The 19,540-nt window shown below is 40.7% G+C and overlaps 1 protein-coding gene across 3 annotated transcripts in view; it reads right to left on the minus strand.

Annotated features, from left to right (window-relative positions):
* The window catches only part of SLIT3 (slit guidance ligand 3), a 781,907-nt gene that overhangs the window by 349,064 nt on the left and 413,303 nt on the right, over positions 1-19,540 (minus strand). For all 3 annotated transcript variants that reach the window (XM_039485327.1, XM_039485326.1, XM_039485332.1), the window contains one exon: positions 2,697-2,768. In XM_039485327.1, coding sequence (XP_039341261.1) covers positions 2,697-2,768 — 72 coding nt within the window. The remainder of the gene's footprint in view (positions 1-2,696; positions 2,769-19,540) is intronic.

Genomic DNA, 19,540 nt, shown 5'->3' on the forward strand with positions numbered 1-19,540 from the left:
TGTGAGGTTGAAAATGCCCACAAGCAGTCTTTCAGGTACAACAGTAAAAAGGCCAAACAAAGTTAATGGTTTATTGAGGAAATGCACACCACAATAATGATGATAATAAGTAAAAAAAAGTTTTCGTGGTCTGTTCAAAAGCATCTGGCGGGACGGATTTGGCCTGTGGTCCACCTATTGACTATCCCTTCCCTAGACTGATGTGGCTAGACAGACATGTCTTAAGATTAGAAAATAATTCAACTTCCTTAGAAATCAAAAGATTCTCAGTGCAGATGTCCCAAATGAAGCACAAAATATCCATAAAATGGGGTAATGGAGACCTATGTCTGTACTCAATGCAACACTAAGCTAACATTATTCTGTTCACTTGAACACTCACACAACCTAATGCAGAAGGGGAGCTGTTTATTGCACGTACTTTAATTCAAATTACACTTCTATTTCATATCTACGGATACCAAGACACTTGGTAATACCTAACCATCTACTATGCTGTGACTGCTGCTTATTACATAGAGCTTAATAGTCTCAGTGTTAACCTATGCTCCCCCTCTCTGGTTGTTATATCCACATATTATCTCTTTGGAGCAGGCTCAGGGTTTACATTATATGTGCACACAGTGCTTAGCACAATGGGGTCACTACCTCGGACAGGGCCTGTGCATGGCTACTGCCACAGCCATCCTCCTGGCCAACACATCGGGGACTGAACCAGTCACCTCCAGAGCTACTACATCGTGTGCTGAAGAGTCAAGGCTCTGTAACTGGGGACTGTAATAACTCATGTGCTCATAGCACAGAGGAAGACCTGTAATACACACTCACCAGAAGGTTACACTATCACAGTGCTAATACTCCTATAACATGACATATGTTATGTATGTTACACAGTTTTACAATGAATTTGAGAGACTTTTGCCTCCTTTTCTTAGTCTAGAAAGCAGCCTTCCTCAGGGGAAGGAGACCAGGCACTGAACCTCTGCCACATTGACAACCTGCTGGCTATAACCAGGCTTGTTTCAAGATGGCCCTATCTTGCCTCTAACAGTAGCAATGGAGTGATACTAGCCTAAGACAGTGCAGCACATATGGCCTCTACATAAGGTGCAGCCATGGGAAGGTACAATAGAAAATCTTTACATAACTGTATTCTTTTGTTTATGTTTAGAGAACGCCAAGGGCCAAACTAATTTAAGGTAATTGTATTACCACAAATAAACAGATTTTACCCTTAAATGGCTTTTATTGAAACACAGGACAGGAATGCAAATGTCAGAAAGAAAATAAACCTGTTCATCAAGTTAATTTCTTCTGCCTAGCAAAAGTCATACCATTTTCTCACTTTCTTTATCTGAAGTTTGTGCTGGATCTGTGTAGCTCTGACCTATGCTGTGTAATATAATTACCTGCACTCTTTGAGTGAAGCTCTGGAATAAAGAACAAAAAAACAACTTCAGCTAACATCGTGATGCTGTTCCCTTTCAACTTCTCACTGATCTGCTGTATTGTTTCCTTTGACTGATATACTTTAGCACATAGTCTGTAATTTAACCAAACTTTGCAAGGTAAGATTATGCATTGTTGGCATAGTAGGGTCTCCAAATTTAAGAATATAATCTGCACATCTGTCTTTGATCAGAACTCCTACTGATGGATGGGAATTGTTTTTGTGGACTGAGGGGAGCATATAGGTTACAGTCAAAGAACATCTTTCTAGGTGCCAGGACCATCTTTCTATGCGTGCTGCATAGACCTGAGCCCACATCTGACGCTCAAATAAATAATCGCAGTAGCACAGAGAATATAAGAATGTAACAACTTAAGAATGGCCAAACTGGGACAAATCAATGGTCCATCTAGCCTAGTATCCTGTCTTCCAAAAGTGGCCAGTGCCAGATGCTTCGGAGGGAATGAGCAGAATAGGGCAATTTATCAAGTGGTCCACCCACTGTAGTCCAGTCCCAGCTTCTGGCAGTCAGAGGTTTAGGGACACTCAGATCATGTGGTTGCATCCCTGACCATGTTGGCTAATAGCCACCGATGGACCTATCCTCCATGAACTTACCCAATTCTTCTTTGAACCCAGTTATGTTTTTGGCCTTCACAATCCCTTGGCAAAAAGTTCCACAGGTTGATTGAGAAGTGTGTGAAGAAGTACTTCCAGATGTTTGTTTCAGACCTACTATTAATTTCACTGGGTGATCCCTGAATCTTGTGAAGGGATGAGTAAAACTTCCTTATTCACTTTCTCCACAATATTCATGATTTTATAGACCTCTATAATATCCCCACTTAGTCGTCTCTTTTCTAAACTGAACAATCCCAGTCTTTTTAATCTCTCCTCACGTTGAAGCTGTTCCATATCTAATCATTTTAGTTGCCCTTCTCCAATTCTAATCTTTTTTTAGACAGGGAGACGAGAATTGTATGCAGTATTCGAGGTGTGCACATACCATGGATTTAAACAGTGGCATTATGATATACTCTGTCTTACTACCTATCTCTTTCCTGATACTGTAGTTCATAACATTCTGTTTGCTTTTTTGACTGCTGCTGCACACTGAGCAGATGTTTTCAGAGAACTATCCACGATGACAGCAAGATCTTTTTCTTGTGTGGTAGGGTAGTAGCTAATTTAGGCCCCAGCATGTTGAATACACTTCACAACAAACATCAAATAAGGCATCACTTACAAGTTCTTCACATCAGTAATTCCTCGAAAGGCCTTCCTTGGGATTCCTTGAATTTGGTTTTCACTTAGATCTCTAAATAAGGGAAGAGGAAAAACACATCATATTAACAAAGAGAACACATTTCCCTAAACTGCATTGAGATAATAGAATATAACCAGTTTGGCAACTACAGACTTGTTAGACTTTGGCAAAGAAATCCCAATATTTCCTTTTTTTAAAAATAAATAAATAAGTGATAGAATTCTTTAAAAATGGCTATACAAGTAACAGAACTTCCACCATATGTCTAAATGTGTTTTTATGGGCTGTCATATCGATCAGTGCGTGTGACTCACTACCACAATATCTGCAGCACAAAAGTGAACCTCAGCTTTGTAATCTTTAAATTTTGGTGCAAGTGTGGCTTTTCCCCATTTCTCCCATGACACGGTATTAATCTACCTGTTTAAAAAGCAAATAAAATGTATATATTTTCTTAATAACATTTTAAAATGCTGGGCTTTCCTATGATCAAATCTTCAATTTATGTTGACATTGACAGCTTAACTGGATGAACAGAATCATAGAATCAAATAATTTACTCAAATTAAATGCAAAATAAAACAAATAAAAATTCGACTAGTTTTGCTCAGAAGACATGTTGCATATCAATTAGAAAAATGACTTTTAACCTGCAGTACAACACTTTAAGATGCGTTTTTCACAGATCACTCAAATTTCTTTGCTCTTAAAATGTTACAAAACTTTTGTAAGTTATAATTTTAGGATTTGCATTAGAGGCAGCATGGGTAGCAATGCCAATACTTCAGGTTGCCAAACTTCTAATATAGGTATGTCTACACAACTACTGTGAGCATGTTTCATGGCCGGGGTTGACAGACTTGCTCTAGTGGGGCTTGTGTGCACTAAAAATAGCAATGTGAACGCTCTGGTTCAGGCTGGAGCTTGGGTTCTGAAGCCTCCAAAAAGGTGTGAACTTCAGAGCCAAAGCTCCAGCCCAAGCCTGAACATCAACACATCTGCACAGCTACTTTTAACACGCTAGCCTGAGCCCCGCTGGCAGGAGTCTGTTGACCTGGGCTGTGATACTCACTCCCAGTAGCTGTATAGACATACCCTATAAAAAGGTTATATTCATTTGCTTATTATTTTGCCAAACAGCTTGTGCTGAAATTATTCATGCTGGGTGCCTGCCTAAGGCTGACATTCTAAGGGATGTTTTAGTTACAATTGTTCAACCATTTACAGGAACAAGATTAAGGGGAAATAAGTCTTTTGCACATGATTAAAAATTCTTACAACTGTTTTGTTAAGAAGGTCCAGAGCCTTTAGGCTTATAGATTCATAGATTCTAGGACTGGAAAGGAACTCGAGAGGTCATCGAGTCCAGTCCCCTGCCCTCATGGCAGGACCAAATGCTGTCTAGACCATCCCGGATAGACATTTATCTAACCTACTCTTAAATATCTCCAGGGATGGTGATTCCACAACCTCCCTAGGCAATTTATTCCAGTGTTTAACCACCCTGACAGTTAGGAACTTTTTCCTAATGTCCAACCTAAACCTCCCTTGCTGCAGTTTAAGCCCATTGCTTCTTGTTCTATCCTTAGAGGCTAAGATGAACAAGTTTTCTCCCACCTCCTTATGACGCCCATTTAGGTACCTGAAAACTGCTATCATGTCCCCTCTCAGTCTTCTCTTTTCCAAACTAAACAAACCCAATTCTTTCAGCCTTCCTTCATAGGTCATGTTCTCAAGACCTTTAATCATTCTTGTTGCTCTTCTCTGGACCCTCTCCAATTTCTCCACATCTTTCTTGAAATGCAGTGCCCAGAACTGGACACGATACTCCAGTTGAGGCCTAACCAGTGCAGAGTAGAGCAGAAGAATGACTTCTCGTGTCTTGCTCACAACACACCTGTTAATGCATCCCAGAATCACGTTTGCATTTTTTGCAACAGCATCACACTGTTGACTCATATTTAGCTTGTGGTCCACTATAACCCCTAGATCCCTTTCTGCCGTACTCCTTCCTAGAGAGTCTCTTCCCATTCTGTATGTGTGAAACTGACTGTTTCTTCCTAAGTGGAGCACTTTGCATTTGTCTTTGTTAAACTTCATCCTGTTTACCTCAGACCATTTCTCCAATTTGTCCAGATCATTTTGACATCCTCTAAAGCAGCTGCAATCTGCTGATGAAGATATTGAACAGAGCTGGTCCCAAAACAGACCCCTGCGGAACCCCACTTGTTATACCTTTCCAGCAGGATTGGGAACCATTAATAACTACTTTCTGAGTACAGTTATCCAGCCAGTTATGCACCCACTTTACAGTAGCCCCATCTAAGTTTGTATTTGCCTAGTTTGTTGATAAGAATATCATGCAAGACCATATCAAATGCCTTACCAAAGTCTAGGTATACCATACCCACCGCTTCTCCCTTATCCACAAGACTCGTTATCCTATCAAAGAAAGCTATCAGATTTGTTTGACATGATTTGTTCTTTACAAATCCATGCTGGCAATTCCCTATCACCTTACTACCTTCCAAGTGTTTGCAGATGATTGCGTTAATTACTTGCTCCATTATCTTCCCTGGCACAGAAGTTAAACTAACTGGTTTGTAGTTTCCTGGGTTGTTTTTATCTCCTTTTTTATAGATGGGCACTATATTTGCCCTTTTCCAGTCTTCTGGAATCTCTCCTGTCTCCCACGATTTTCCAAAGATAATAGCTAGAGGCTTAGGTGCAACAAGCTGGAAATATGGAAGGGGTCCTCTAGTGTCAGAGATTTGGATGTCCAGAAAAATTCATCCAAATGTGGCCAAGCCATCAACCTCTGAAAACTGCCATTCACACATTCTCAGGAGAGGTTTGTTAAAAGTCTGACAGCTACATTCTCTGAAGATTCGATCTGCATGGAGCATGCTGCATTCCCTCACCGCTATAACATGCAACTGGACCGTGCATGTACCATCTCCAGACCGCAACTGAGGTTGGCTCATCCCAGAAACATGAGGCTGAGCAAGACTTCCCTGTGAGATTGCTCCTCCTGGCAAAGGCGCTGGCATTGAGAGCAAGGAGACTGTCTCTCTGGTACTCACAGTGGCACCCAATCAGCAAGGAGAAATAGGCAACTTGATTCAAATGCAAAGAAACAAAGCGGTGCAGGGTGGGATGTTGGGGGGGAGACATTAGAAGCAGGATGAATAGGAACAGGGGAGAAAAGGGGTGGGTGAGGAGAGGAAAGGAATGGGAGGGAGGGGTTGGGGAAAGGGCAGAAGCAAAGGGATTGGAAGAAAATAGGAGCAAAGGGAGGAGGGAACATGGCCAGGACAGCATACTACAGATTCTATCAGTTTGTGTGATCATTATGTTGTGTTAAAACATTCATTATGAAAAAAGGAATTTGCCCTGGCATGAGACCAGAAGTCTGGTTTTCAAATGATTATTAAAAGTAAGTGGCAACAAACATAAGGTATGCCACCAGATATCTTTTTCTTTTAATAAAAGAAATTGTGTATTGCTGTGAGATCCCAATCCAGTCTCCACCAAATTGGCTTTATTGAATGTCAGTCTTGGAATCAGAGAATTTCACAAAAGCCCATGCTGACCTTCCAGGTCAAGCCATGTCACCAAGGGCATTCTTCTGTTTGCCATCAGGCAGAGAGAGAGGGGGGGGGCGAGGGGAGGGCGGGCTATGTCCTTGACATCAGACTAATTCAATTTATACCAGTCATCTAGTCTACACCAAATTCTTGTAGTAGACAATTGTTCACTCAGACTCTCACCATCGAAAATATGTTGTATACAAGAGACTCTTTTTTAAACTAGATCCAAATTCCTTCCCAATTTGTCTGCCACTGATCTATGCAGCAACCCTTCCTCCCCCTCTCCTTTCTTCTGCTGCTTGCCAATGACAAAAAATCAGTTGTTTGAGCATGGACCTTCATCCCAGACAAACAAATCTGCAACCACTATATACAGAAGAACAAAGCAAAGGATGTTTCAGACCCACATGAACGTAAATCTTGTAGAAGACTGATTTCACAACACCTCCCCTAGAACAATTGTCTTTGGTGTGTGAAAGACACATGGGAGAGCTATTGCTGCTGGTAAAAGAATGGCAAAGTGTGATTAAGACATGGAAAAAGAAATAAGGGTTGAAAGCAAGAGAAGGACACAGAACAAAATAAAAAGGGCTTGGAGTTGTGAAATTATGAGACCAAATCAAATAAATCCAGAAAAGAAGAAAAAAACGTAATTCATACTTTAATTTTGTTCGAGATTTTTATTACACATTTTCTCAATCACCTTCAAAAACAAAATCCTGGTTTCAAGCAATTCTTCTAACAATATTAGGGACTAACCAGGCTAATTTATGCTATTACCTTCTGCTTTCTCCCCATGCCTAAGCATTTTCTGCAGACAAGTAAAAACAGGAGACTGTAGGAAATTCATCCATTTTCTATGACAATCTGCTTGTAAATTGTATTAATTTTATTTTCCATTGAGACTCTCATCTGGCTAACAATACTGCCTCTATAAATCTCTAGGATTGTGTATTGATTTCATAAATACCTCCAGTGATCTGACAAACTGACAGCTTTAATGGTGTTACTGATGCAGCATGGAGAAAAAGTTCAGTACGGCAGGCTTCATTTTATGTAACTGCCCTTTCACAATTATAAGCTTGCCTTTTTGAGATGGTTATGAATAGTGTGTTTATCTCTGCTTGATAGCAATATGCCAAATTATTGTTAAGCACCTTTCATAAGCAAGTAAACTACCACCAGATCCATCCAAAACACTTTACAAAATCTGTCTATAATGTATAGAAGCTGAGTTCTAGCCAATTGGTCTCTCAGTTTATTTTGTTTCACTTTTGTCAGTCTCCACTGCTGTTTTGTTCCGTAGTGAAGGAAGCATCAAAAGGTCTCTTGTGACTATTAACCCAAAACAGAAAAAACAAAACTAGCAAACAAAAAAATGAATAACTATTTGTTAGCAGAAACTATGGAAAAATAGTTAAAATGAACTATCACAAAATAAAAGATTGATTAGAATTTTGGAATAAAAATAACAAATAAATTATTAATCATAATGCAGTCCTGAATCCTTACACAGTAGTTTTTATCCACCTATCTCAAAGAGTGTAACAGAGGGTATGAACCAGAGTCTCTAATTTATAATTTATCACCAAGGAAGTTAAGTGAAATGAATTTCATCTTTAGACACACAAAAAACAATCCACACCATGTAGTCAACACATATGGCCCATCAAATATCACTCAACGTGATGGTTTGTGAAACGTGAACTCTAAGATGTGCTATTGAGCCTCTGAAAGCCAGCTATTAAACATCATATCCTCAGTGGGCCATCTCAGAGAGAAAGCAGCAAGACCAAAACCTTAGTGTTTCTGGAGGTAAGAGGAAAAAACTAGTTAGGAGAATGAGGCGCTTCCCTTAGATCAAGGGAGGAGTGTCTGGACATGCATTACCTGAGGAGGTTGTGAAGGCTAGGACTATAACAATGTTTAAAAGGGGACTGGATAAATTCATGGTGGCTAAGTCCATAAATGGCTATTAGCCAGGATGGGTAAGAATGGTGTCCCTAGCCTCTGTTCGTCAGAGGATGGAGATGGATGGCAGGAGAGAGATCACTTGATCATTGCCTGTTAGGTTCACTCCCTCAGGGGCACCTGGCATTGGCCACTGTCGGTAGACAGATACTGGGCTAGATGGACCTTTGGTCTGACCCATTACGGCCTTTCTTATGTTCTTATGTTCATTCTGTCCTGTACAGGGGTCTTTGATAACCAGGTTGTTTAGGAGAGAAGGTCCTAGACTGTGTGAGATAGGAATTCAGAGGGGACAAGAACACAGCCAGGACTTGTTCTTGAGACATGTAAGATTGTTTTTGGCCTTGTGTACACAATGCACACCACTGGGCTGTCAATTCTAAATGTGCACCAAGGTGTCACGCACTAACCGGCCTATTTAGACCCTGCTGGTGCATACTAAATATTCCTGAGTGTGCATTTATGTAGTCCTGTTTCAAACAGTATATTAACACACAGTAGGGAACTTTTAATGCACACCAGCAGGGTCTACATGAACCAACTAGTGCATGACAAATTGGTGCGCACAAGAATTTACCCCCTCTTGGCAAGCACTCTCACACAGTGTAAACAAGGCTTTGGTCTGTAACTAAACTATCTAGGTTAGATTATGAGATGTATAAATTTAGACATGTTAAGCAAATTGTTTCTTTTTGTTTTACTCCACCTTCTCCGATTTTAATAGATCTTGGTTTATTAGGAGATCTACTGCTGCATGTGAAAGTTTCACCTGTCAATCCTCAAGGACAAGGGTCCGCGTACCCCTGGGGGTACACAGAGGTCTTCCAGGGGGCACATCTAGATACTTGCCTAGTTTTAAAACAGGCTATGTAAAAAGCACCAGCGAAGTCAGTACAAACTACAAACATGAGACATGTTTATACTCCTCTATATACTATACACTGAAATGTGAGTACAATATTTATATTCCAATTGATTTATTTTATAATTATATGATAAAAATGAGAAAATAAGCAATTTTTTCAGTAACAGTGTGCTGTGACACTTTTGTATTTCTATATCTGATTTTGTAAACAACTGAGCTGAGGTGAAATTTGGGGGTACACAAGACAAATCAGACTCCTGCAAGGGGTACAACAGCCTGGAAAGGTTGAAAGCTACTGCTCAAGGAAACAAACTCTGCAACTTTGAGGAAAAGTGCTGAAGAGTAAAGAGTTACTGGAGCCAAATCTCTCCCTACCACTCAACTTTAATCTTGTAATCAGGGCATGGGCGAAGCCATCTTTTCCCAGCAAAGGGTGTTGCTAAGTGCTGAGTCATACGTGCCAGGGGAGAAACTATGAAAACCAGGAAGCGACAAAGGTTGACACTAGGGTTAGGTAACTAACAGTTTTTACCAACATTAATTCTAGCAACACACCCTTGAGGAACTCAGGTAGTCTCCTCATTTCGCAGATGGGAAAATAGAGGCACATTACAAAGCAGCGTGGCTAAGGTGCACTGTGACTCAGAGGCACAGCAGCTAGCTGACCAAATCCAGAAGTCTAGACTAGACTCAACACTTGGCATGCATCAATAAGTTTTTATTTTACTCATAATTTATTAAAATGCTTTGGACACAGATTTACTCTATTTGCAAGCATAATGCTTGAAATAGGAAATGCAAGGGCTTTAATAAAAGGATTGAGGAAAACAAACAAACAAAAAAACCCTTTAGCATCACTAAATGGCTCTAAAGTCTTGACTAAAGTGCTGTTTTCTAGGTTCCTGCTTTAACACTCCCTGGTGCATCCAAAGTGAGATTTCAAGTGCCTTCCACAGCAACAGATATCAGGTCTATTTTTTTTTTAATTTACTTGCCAACAATGGAAGAATAAAATAAATCAGTTAATTGAAAGACTGGCTCTACACATACGCATATGACAAGATTCTAAACTTAAATTGAAGATCTAAAAAAATCTAACTAGTGCTTAAAAAGTAGCATTTAAGTTACACTGTCATTGTAAAACAGATGCATGCTGATGAAAAACACATACATTGACATGCCTGGTTTTTCTCTCTCCCTTTTGTTATTTTAATTCTTTGCATGCCAAAGAGTTACCTGCCAACCTTTTCTTGTATGTACTGACCCTAACATTAAAAAGACTCATTTTAAATAGAGAACTTACTGAGAAGAAATTGGATTGATAAATATTTATTTAATGCTGCTCTTTTACGACTCCCCTTTCTAAGCTGGAGTGAATGACACCACAGAATGCAGTAATATTTAATAAAGCATCTGATTTGCCTCTTCTGCCTAGAATGCATAGTTTAGATATGCACATACTCTAAGTGTATGTCTACACTACAATTAGACACCCACAGCTGACCTTGCTAGCTGACTCCTGCTCCTGGAGCTAGGGCTGCAGGGCTGTTTAATGGCTGTGTAGTCTTGCATATTTAGGTTGCAATCTGAGTGTTGGGAGCCTCACACCTCACAGGGTCCTAGAGCTCAGCCTCCAGCCCCAGCCTGAATGTCTACACTGCAGTTAAACACCCCTGCAACCCGCGAGCCCAAGTCAGCCGGCACAGGACAGCCATGGGTTTTTAGGTGTAATGTAGACATACGCCAAGACTTAAAAAGTCATCAAGAGTACATGGTCCTCAGCCCAACATACATCTTTTGTTATCTGTTACTGAGTGTAAACTGAATCATGAAGTTCCAATACATCTAAAAAGAAGGAAAAATCTGGGTTACTTGAGATGGTTCCTTAAAATATTTTTTTTTGTTTTATCCACAAACTCATTGTTCCATTGCAATAAGGCAGTAAAGCCAACATACAGTGACACTTTTAGATTGCTGAAATAAAAACCTGAGCCAAACCTAGACTAACTGGACTGTAGGTGGGTTTGATTGCGCAAATTAACTAATTCCTCCAATGGACAATCCACTTGCTTTATTTATAAAGATCACAAAGATTACAGTGGTTGGCTGTATTTCTCAGTGCAAATGATATCACATGCTGGCTTTCACAAAGCATTTCCAGTTTTTGATACAAGTAAATAGAACAGATGAAACTCAGAAGAACTCACCCCCTCTATACTCTATATTCTTTCCCAGGCTGCATTCTGCAAGTTGATAGGAAATCTGCTTTCTAATCTCCTGTCTGATAGTGGCAGAAAGAGGGAGAAAAGAAGCTGCCACTATCACGTCCTCGTTGGCTGAATAAAGGTATAAGAGAAAATGGCCATGGAAAAGTGAATCCAAGAAAAGCAACACAAAGAAAATAATTTTTTGACTATTTGTGGTTCAATGTATTGAGTAGAGCTGGCTGGAATAATCGCAGAGTTTGTCTTGACATTTTTCTTTCTGTTTTCAATCAATATTTTTATTTTATGAAAATGTTCTCACCAGTTCCAATATTACATACTCTGATAATGAAGAATAACTGCATAATTTGTAAATATCATGACATCTTTGTAATTCAGGGAATCAATAGAGTGCACTGTTATTAAAGCTTTCCTGATAAATGGGGTGAAATTCATGGTTGTGTGTGTGAGAATTATAGTGTTAGTAGATTACAAAAGCAAGAATTAACTATATCCAGATGTACCGTTCTTATCTGGTTAATAATCGGTCATTTCAGACATTTGTTTGTGTGCTTGTTGTAAAAGCAAACTGTTTGTTTTTTGTGCAGGCAAAGATCTGCTAAATGTTTGTGACCATTATCAGAAATTTTTTCTTTACATTCCAGACCAGAGACAGGCTGATCTATCTTGGGCAAGGTCAAGTACTTCTATAACTTGCTCATGCAATTTGTACAATTTAGAAATACTTTTATATTCTACAGCATGTTTCACATAAACACCACCCCAAAATGCCCTAGGGTATGCCTACACTGCAGTTAGACACCTGCAGCTGGCCCTTGCCAGCTGACTGGAGCTCGCAGGGGTTGGGCTGCGAGGCTGTTTCATTGCACTGTAGACTTCCAGACTTGGGATCAAGCCTGGGGTCTAGGACCCTGCAAGGTGGAAGGGTCCCAGAGCTCAGGCTGCAGACCAAGCCCACCATCTACACTGCATTGAAACAGCCCCTTAAGTCCAAGCCCCATGTCCTGAATCAGCAGGCCTGGGCCAGCCAGGGAGTTTTAATTGCAGTGTTAATGTACCCTCAGAATTAAACAATGCATTTATGGAGTTAAATAGTTACAGATGGAGAAAAATTACAAAGTATTATCAAGGGAGAAAAGGTACGATCTCAGAAAACACATCATAATACAAGATTTGAATCAGCGAGGTGGACAAAGATACAGAAAGGCTCTTTCAGAAGGCAGAAGCTGCAGAGGAGAGAGTTCTTGCACCCAGAGTGTCCAGATTATGAGAGAATAGAAAGGCCAATGCTAGTCAAGTAAAGAGACTGCCGAGGGGGGAGGGAAGGGGGAATGGAAGAGAAGAAAAGGTAAGAGAAGGCAAGACACGGGGGAGGAAATGAGAGAGACATTTGCTTGGTTACAACTGTAACAAGTGTTTCAAAAACAAAGATTGACCATTCTTTGCTTGTGGCCTCTACATCCTCAAGGAAGTCTGGGCATCTCCTGAAGATTTTATTAGTCTGCAACAGATCACCATTCCTCAAATCCAGTCTAAATCAAAACCATAATCAAACCGGGCACCATCACAACAGTTCCAGTGTGCACTGACACGGACTCCATTCTAAGTGCTGCAGTTTCCTCTTGTTCATCAATCAAATCCTGATTAGAGGGCATGGGCAAGGCTAGAGCACTGCTGCTCTGACACCCCACAGACTGAACCGGCCTCTTTTCTCCCTCCACTGCAACAGAACCCTTCCAGGTATAAGAAGGGAAACAGAAGATTCCAATCCTTTTTTGTGATGAGTCAGCGAGAACCGTGAGTGAATGGAGATATCACTGATTCAGAAGATGAGTGGGTGTGAGAGTCAGGAGAGTTGGGTAGTGAGTGAATGGTGTGGTGGGTTTCTGATGTGTGTGACAAACAGGTGCTAAGTGTACATTTGCAAGAAGGTCCGTCGGTGTGAGACACATACACAAGCCCAATCATCAAGGTCACATGATACAAATGATGAGGTCTCTGTGCTGATGTTTATGGTATGGATGATTCAGCAGATTTTTCCTGGCTGGATGTATTTTTCACAATAATTTCTGCAAGGCTGAAATAATACTTAGCACATTTAACAGCTAGATGCTGCTATTGTATAAACACTACTATTAACAAATCTTCTAACTCCCGTATGAGGTGGGCAGGCAAAGTTACCCCATTTCATAGGTGAGTTAACAAATCATATAGCCAGTTCTTTAGAATAAGTCATATGCCCTTGGCCCCTGTCCTGTAGGTATGCCAGATTTGCTTCTGGCATGTAGCATTTTCCAGCTTGGAACAGCAATTAAGGCCAAGTTTGCTTACTGCGACCGCAGTATGAGTGATCCATGGCAAACCCGGAACTCAAGTCAGCACCTCTACAATCAGTGAAACACAATTATACTACTAAATGTCAAGCAAAAAAGATAATAGTTAAGCATAATGAAGAAGCAATTGCACCTGTTTTCATGCTTTAAGAAAGTATGTAAGAGGCTAACTGCTGATGTGGTTACATGACACGACCTTAAGTAGTACAGTATTGTGCCTGTTACTTTGTGGAAGCAGCAAGCATTACAGTGTCACCTCGGCTTTGATGGAAGGCAGACAAAACTTGCCACCACTGCCATAGAGAAAGCACAGACATCAGCAGTGACTCAGATGTATAAGACAAGAGTGGGTTCTCTCTCTGGCTTGTTCACTGAACTATTAAAGATGATTGTTGTTCTTACTAAAAATAATACTGCTGGAGGGAAACACTCTCTAAGAAACTACCGAGAAAGCCCCATTATTAAAAAAGAGAATAGAGCTGCAAGCTACCTAATAGAAACATTGTGACACTTTCACAAATAGCTGCTACTCATGTACTACTGCTAAACCAGCGGCTGGAGGATGCACACAAGTATTTCTTCATTGCTATTGGTTCTATTGTGGCACAATCAATATTGGCTCTATACTCAACATTCACACACAACGCTCTATAAAGCATAAACCCAAGGCAGCACACAAGTGCATTCTTTAAGGACTGAAATACTGAATATATACTGAGCTTGGAGGTGGGGGAAGGGATTAACATACAGCCAAGTAAAGACAAATCAAAGGCGCCGATGTTTTTTTTCAGCAACAGCCTTCTCCTGCTCCAAGGTCAAATTAAAAAATCATTATTTAATACAAATCTTTACTCAGGGTTCCAATCCCACACAGGCTTACATGCATGCTGAATTTTACACAGTGGGCAGTGTAGTTAATGGGACCACTCAGCGCATAATGTTAGAGTTCAGTAAAACCACTGTAGAGTATTAAAAGTGCAATATTTTAATTTTAGTTTGCTTTACACCAATTGATTTTTTTGTATTTTGTTCATTTCAACCACAAAAAATATCACTTGGTTTCGCTGTCCACTTCCCAAGTGCTAAGGAAAATGCTGCAAATTCTTGGGCTACTAACACTGCAGAGGAAGCTCCAATGCATCCAAGACAAAAAGAAATTAAATTTAAAATCTACCAAAATATTTGTCTCATGGGTTTTTGGAAAGTATCTTTTATTTTGTTATTTTTAAGTAATGTGAGTAAACTACACAGCAATGTCCCTTTTAGAAATCATATTTGTTCTTCATCATTGGCTTTTATAGTTATTCATGAAGTTCCCCCTACCCTTCTCCTCAAATACTACAATAGCAATGAACGCTGGTGAGATAATACTTTGTGGAGCTCAGTCCTTTTAAAGCAACCAAACATATAACTTGTATATTTTGTTACCTGTTAACGTTTAGCAATTTACATACACACACACACACACAACACCCCGCCCCAAATGTATAATTTCACTTTCAATCTATTTCTCTTAACATCCAACTTCAGTGAATACTCTGGAGCAGTAACAGACCATTACCAAAAAGTGATGAGTTCTTATTTATGCACATAGTGGGAAGTGCTTTAAATAAATGGAGGAGAATGGCCCCAAAAGAGATGATACAGACCCTGACCAATAAGAAGAACCTTCTCTTGGCTACTTCATTTTCATGTTAGTTACATGCTAGCCTTATCTATCATGGCAAGAGGGACTTTCCAGTAGCAAAATAGTACACGGTAGTTTTTTGACGTGAATTTTAATAGGAATTTATCCTATTAAGTAAATCTCTTTTATTAGTGATTTAGGCACGGCCATATATTTGCAATAGAGTCACTGTCAAAGCAAAATGAAATAAGGCATATGTCCTAGTTACAAATCACTGATTTCTATTAATGCATTTCCATTACACAGCTTCCTTTCTCCAAGCAAGACTACAACAGAGCTAGCTAGTCAAAATGAACTACATTTAGCTCAATGAGCTAGGACCAATGTACTGACATCAATAGAAAGAGAAATAATTTCCCAACACTTTCTAATTACTAAGAAATATTCCATTGCTGGGGGAACAGTAAGAATTTACAGGTCTCTTGCTGCCTTTATGATATTAAAATGTAATAAAGAAAGGAAAACCAACAACATAGGTGCGTCAAGTCCTGCTTTCTTTCTCAAGATCATTAGAGGAGTAATATCTATACCATTCAGATGTTTTACTGAATTGTACTGGGGGGTGGAGTGGAGCCTACACTTACAACAAATTCTAAATAAAAGTCAGTAAGCAATATTGCTCTCCTTTGTTCTACATGGAACAAAAGAATTCCTCATAAAGCACAGCTTGTATGATTCCCTTAAAGAAAAAAATTAAATAAAAGATGTTTCATATATTTTTAAAATGATTATTCTTTACTTTTAGGAGATAAGCAGAGTTGTGAAATGTTAGGGTAAAGAAATATGTTGAACATTAAAATTCAACTGTGTCACCCTTGCAAATCTAATTAAGGGCCCAGTTGTACTTCCATAGGAACAGTGTTTGACCTTTAATTATCCTTTTTTGGGTTGTGTGTTATTTTTTATGAAGTTAGCATTAAAATTTTAACAGAAAACTGTGCACTTTGCTAATATCATTCACAGAAATACAATTCCTGAGTCAGCCATGCCCAGTACATATAAAATATTCTTCTTTGGTATGGACTAATCTAAGAATAATATTATTTTTTAATGTGGATTTAATCCTGAGTCCTATAAACCTTGAATCATGAGACTAGTCTCTTTGAGATCATAGGAGTAAGAAGTATTTGCATGAGACACAATCTGAAGGCTAGGCCTCTTTGATCGTGGACTTTTTAGGGGAGGGGCCTATCATTTAATTTGTATGTAAAACATACATGGGGTTGTAAAAAAGAAAATAAATAGTTAATTATAAAAGCAGTAAAGAATCCTGTGGCACCTTATAGACTAACAGACGTTTTGCAGCATGAGCTTTCGTGGGTGAATACCCACTTCGGGTATTCACCCACGAAAGCTCATGCTGCAAAACGTCTGTTAGTCTATAAGGTGCCACAGGATTCCTTACTGCTTTTACAGAACCAGACTAACACGGCTACCCCTCTGATAGTTAATTATAGTGGATGTAGGGTTGACAAGAATCTGGTTTTCAACCGGAACACGCGGTCAAAAAGGGACCATGGCGGCTCCGGTCACCACCACCAACTGGGCCATTAAAAGTCCAGTCAGCAGCATAGCGGGGGGCCCAGGGCTAAGTCAGGCTCCCTGCCTGCCCTAGCTCCGTGCAGCTCCTGGAAGCCTGCAGTCCCTAGATGCCTGGGCAGCCAGGGAGGCTCCACGCGCTGCCCCCACCCTGAAGTCTGGCTCCGCAGCTCCCATTGGCTGGGAACAGCGACCAGTGGGAGCTGCGGGGGTGGCACCTGCGGGATATGCTGAGTCTCACTAGCCGCCCGTGAGTCTAGGCACTGCAGGGACCTTGTAGCCACTTCCCAGGAGCCACAGAAAGCACCACCGGATCCTGGACTCCAAACCCTCTCCTGCACCCCAACCCTCTGTCCCACCCCAGAGTCCCCTCCTGCATCCAAACTCCCTCCTGGAATGACCACCCCACAGCACCCTGTCCCAACCCCTCCTGCATCCGAACCCCCTCATCCCTAGCCCCACCCCAGAGCCCACAACCCCAGCTGGAGCCCTCCCCCCCACAACCCCTGCCCCAGCCGGGGAAAGTGAGTATGGGTGGGGGGAGGAGAGAGTGAACGACAGAGGGATGGGGGATGGAGCAAGGTTCTTGGAGAAAGGGCATGGCAGTGCTGGGGCTTCAGGGGAGGGATGTTCGGTTTTGTGCAATTAGAAAGTTGGCAACCCTAAGTGGACACCTTGTACAGTGCAATTAGCTACAGTTAAATTCCATTTATTATGGTGAAAGAGAAATGATTCAAATTATTTTAGTGCCACAGTGGGGGGAGGGATAGCTCAGTGGTTTGAGCATAGGCCTGTTAAACTCAGGGCTGTGAGTTCAGTCCTTGAAGGGGCCACTTAGGGATCTGGAGCAAAATCAGTACTTGGTCCTGCAAGTGAAGGCAGGGGGCTGGACTCAGTGACCTTCTGGGATCCCTTCCAGCACTATGAGATAGGTATAGCTCCTTTTTTTTTTTTTTTTAAATGTGAAGAACAAAATTCTGGTTGGCGTTTGTCTGTTTATCACAAAGCTATTCTGTGGCAAAAAGGGCATCAATATGAGACAGTTCCACAACAGCTCAATGATATTACTTGTTATGTAACAGAATTATTTAAAATCCTATGATAACCTATAGTCTCTTCTGCTGAAGTATCTCAAGTGAACCCTGAAGATTAGCACAGGTACGTGTCAGGGAAGTTACGTTAGAAAGGGTTTTTTTGTATCTTGCCTATGATTTCATTCATATTATTTTCAGAGTCATATTCCAAGGCCAGAAGAGACCACCAGATCATCTAGTTTGTTCTCTGGTATATCACAGGCCCCTAACACCATGCAGCACCCACATACTAAACCCAACAATCAAAATTATACCAATGTATTACAGCTGCAGGAGACTGAACTGTTCTAACAGGAGGGACGGAGGTGCACCAATGCCCGCAGCCCTCGCAACAGCAGGTAATTAATTGAGATAATCCCAGCAAATGACCGCACTCTATGCAGCAGAGGCAAGTGGAACTCTCCTAAGATCATTGCCAATCTGCCCTGGGAGAAACTTCCTCCCCAACCCTACATATGATGATCAGTTAGACCCTGAGCGTGTGAACAAGAACCAGACAGGTAAGATGAGAGAGAGTGCTCAGAGCCACCTCAGTGCACTGGTCAACCCCATCCAATATCTTCTCTCCAAATGTGGCCACCCATGATACTTCAGAGGAAGGAAACGATAAAACTAAACAAAACCAGAATGCAGTGGGGGTTGGGGGGAATCCCTTCCTGACTCCTCCAGTGACCAGGTGAAGCCCTGAGGCATGACCTCTTAGGAACGTAAGATTAAAAAACAGCATGTCACCACAAGGGCCGTTGAGCCCTGCCCCCCACCATCACAAACAATCCTGTCATACAATGCAACTCATAAATTTGTCCAGCTTTTTTTTTCTCTCTCTCTCTCATGAATCTACTTTTACATTTTAACGGCTGTGAATCACTTAGTTCCTGAAAGCTGTTGAGAAATACTGAACGTGTAACTAGATATAGTTTGTACTGTAAGGGGAAGGACTGTGTTTGGGGAGGGTATAGCAAATAGTGGGTGCTAGTGGAAACAATTAATACCAAATATGAAATGGTATTTAACTACAAACATTTCATGCGATCCATGTGGAGATGATATTTAGGCTTATTAGACCAAGATATATGATCTCATGTGGCTTATCCTGTTGGGGGTATTCTCATAAAAAGTAACTGTATAAGGAAGAGATTCTGCTTTCATATGCCAGACGACATTAATTCGACCCTGAGCCTCATATACTACTCAATTACACCCATTGTAACACGGAGGAGAATCAGGCCTAACATCTGTGCACTCATCACTGAAGCTACATGAACTTTACAAACCACATTCCAATATTTTCACATACATAAGATCAAAGATTCACTGAAGCGTTACCTCAGTCATTCCCTTTCAAAATTACCGAGGCAGGCACAAACACCTTGAGAACTCCATTAGACTCACAGAAAGTTTATCACTCAATACCTCTTGACTTTTTTTGTGAAGTATAAGGTGTGGTGGAAAAGATTTTCAGTGTGGTATATATTATAGTACAGTACAAAGAGATAGGGGCTCTTTTATCTTGGTATGA

This window comes from Mauremys reevesii, linkage group 8 (assembly GCF_016161935.1).
Source record: "Mauremys reevesii isolate NIE-2019 linkage group 8, ASM1616193v1, whole genome shotgun sequence".
Taxonomy (NCBI): Eukaryota; Metazoa; Chordata; order Testudines; family Geoemydidae; genus Mauremys; species Mauremys reevesii.